Source organism: Rutidosis leptorrhynchoides, chromosome 8 (genome assembly GCF_046630445.1).
Source record: "Rutidosis leptorrhynchoides isolate AG116_Rl617_1_P2 chromosome 8, CSIRO_AGI_Rlap_v1, whole genome shotgun sequence".
NCBI lineage: Eukaryota > Viridiplantae > Streptophyta > Magnoliopsida > Asterales > Asteraceae > Rutidosis > Rutidosis leptorrhynchoides.
The window spans coordinates 367,687,275-367,689,587 of NC_092340.1; the positions used below are offsets into that span (position 1 = coordinate 367,687,275).

Here is a 2,313-nt window from a genome sequence, read left to right on the forward strand (position 1 = left end):
TCCTTGGAGCGAGTCTGTTTTATTTACGACAAATGTTTCATGGAGCCCATTCGCAAAAAAAGTGATATGGAATTAACCACGTTTAAAACATCGACCTTTAAAATAATCGAAAAAATTCGTTTGGACATTTCATTTGCCTATAAATATCACATAGTTTAGCACTAGATTCTCACAACCCAAGTCATAAACATATACCTAAACATAAACACACACTCTTTTTTTTCCCATCGATCCTCATACTCTGCCACAATGACAAGTAATTGTAAGATCCTAATCGTCACATTTCCAGGCCAAGGCCTCATCAACCCGTCGCTTCGTTTTGCCAACCGTTTGGTCAAAATGGGAGTTGATGTCACGTTTTGTACTAGTCAACGTGTCACTGACATCATTAACAAAGAAATCACTCCGAAAGGTGTAACCTACGCCCCACTCTTCGATGGCCACAATTTGGTCATTGGCAAAAAACCAACTTCCACCTTTCAACAATTTCTCTCTGATTTTGCTACAAAAGGTACTTGTGCAGTTGCAGAGATCATCTGCTCCGCAGCGGACAAAGGTCAACCATTTGACCACGTGGTATACACCACTATGATACCTTGGGTGGCACACGTGGCAAAAGCCCACGGTGTCAAATCCACTCTTCTATGGTGCCAACCCGCCATTATTTTGGATATTTATTATTACTATTTTAATGGCTATGAAAAGTTAATATCTAGTAATAATAACAATCCAATGTTTCCACTAAACTTACCTGGACTACCACCATTAACCATGGCTGATATGCCATCGTTTTTTCTGAAAGAATCAGGACGAAATGATCATGAATTTATTTTATCAATTTATAAAGAACATATTGACGTACTAAAAACAGCTCCTAGGATTCTTATCAACACTTTCAATGAACTAGAAGCTGAATCCATGAAAGCAATTGAAAATATTCAGTTTCTTCCTATTGGTCCCTTAGACGAAAAAGACGCATATGGAACACCAGACGAAAGTTATGTTAATTGGTTAAATACTAAGCCAAAAAAATCAGTTGTGTACGTTTCATTTGGAAGCGTTGCACGTTTATCAAGTGATCAAGCTGAGGAGATGGCAATTGGTTTGTTGAACAGTGGGAGACCATTTTTATGGGTGATAAGGGACGAAGAAGAGGCAACGAAACTGAGTAAGATACACGAGTTGAAAAAGCAAGGGATGATAGTGCAATGGTGTTGTCAAGTGGAGGTTTTGGGACACGAAGCGATAGGGTGTTTTGTGACTAGCTGTGGGTGGAACTCGACATTGGAAGCGTTGGCGGCTGGTGTTCATATGGTGGCGTATCCACAATGGAGCGATCAAGGAACGAACGCGAAAATGATTGAAGATGTGTGGAAAGTTGGGGTTAGGGTTGGAAAAAAGGAGGGAAATGTAGTGGTGGAAGGTAAGGAGATTGAGAGGTGTGTTCAAAAGGTGATGGGAGATGAGAAAATAAGTGTGAATGTTTTGAAATGGAAGAATTTGGCTAAAAAAGTTGTCGAAGATGGCGGATTATCCACCAGCAACCTCAAAAGTTTCGTGGTTGATGTTTGAAGTTCGACGCTGTAAGTTATTACAAGAAATAAGCGGTGTTTCGCTTGGTACCTGTGCGCGAGTTTAGTATAATTAAGTGTCTGTCGTAGGAGTTTCGAATGGGTTGGTATCGATTTCAATAATGTTGTTTGGTGTGTTGCTTGTTGTATCCGTTTGATTAGCTTTGGTATCTTTGTTGTTAAATGTAATGTGTGTTATATTAGGCATGTAAATAAATGTAATGCGAATGGTTATGAGATCATCTTGAATAATATTGTTTGTTTTCATTATTGAAATCAGGCCCGGCCCAAAGGTGTACAACCTGAACAATTGCACAGGGCCCGACAAAATTAGGGGCCCATTATATTTTTTTAAGCCCAGCCAACAATTTTAGAATAATAAGAAGGCATAAGCTCAAGGAAATATGGGCAACTTTAGTTCTTCAATTGATAGACTGAGAGAGCTTTTCTTTTGTATTTATAGGGTGCATTCCTTTTGTTGCCTACGGATGTGGGAGAAAAAGAGAACATAGCTGTAATCTCTCCAAACTTAACACATTGGATGCTAGCACTTTTTTTTATAAATTATATAAAGGACACTTGTTATTCAAAAAATATTTATTATATTATTTTTTTTATTTTAATTATAGACAAACTTGTAGTTTTATAAAATCATATCGTATGCTGTTGGTTTAAACTAATTTTCAAAGAGTTTCAAATACACCTCTAATAAAAATAACAATAATGTTAAAAAAAAAAAAGA

General features: G+C 37.4%; 1 protein-coding gene across 1 annotated transcript; it reads left to right on the plus strand.

Moving 5' to 3' along the window:
- The first annotated feature begins 249 nt into the window (after positions 1-249).
- On the plus strand, positions 250-1,572 carry LOC139861159 (UDP-glycosyltransferase 75C1-like). Its single transcript, XM_071849457.1, has one exon. The coding sequence runs from the start codon at positions 250-252 to the stop codon at positions 1,570-1,572; it is 1,323 nt and encodes a 440-aa protein (XP_071705558.1).
- The last annotated feature ends 741 nt before the right edge of the window (positions 1,573-2,313 follow it).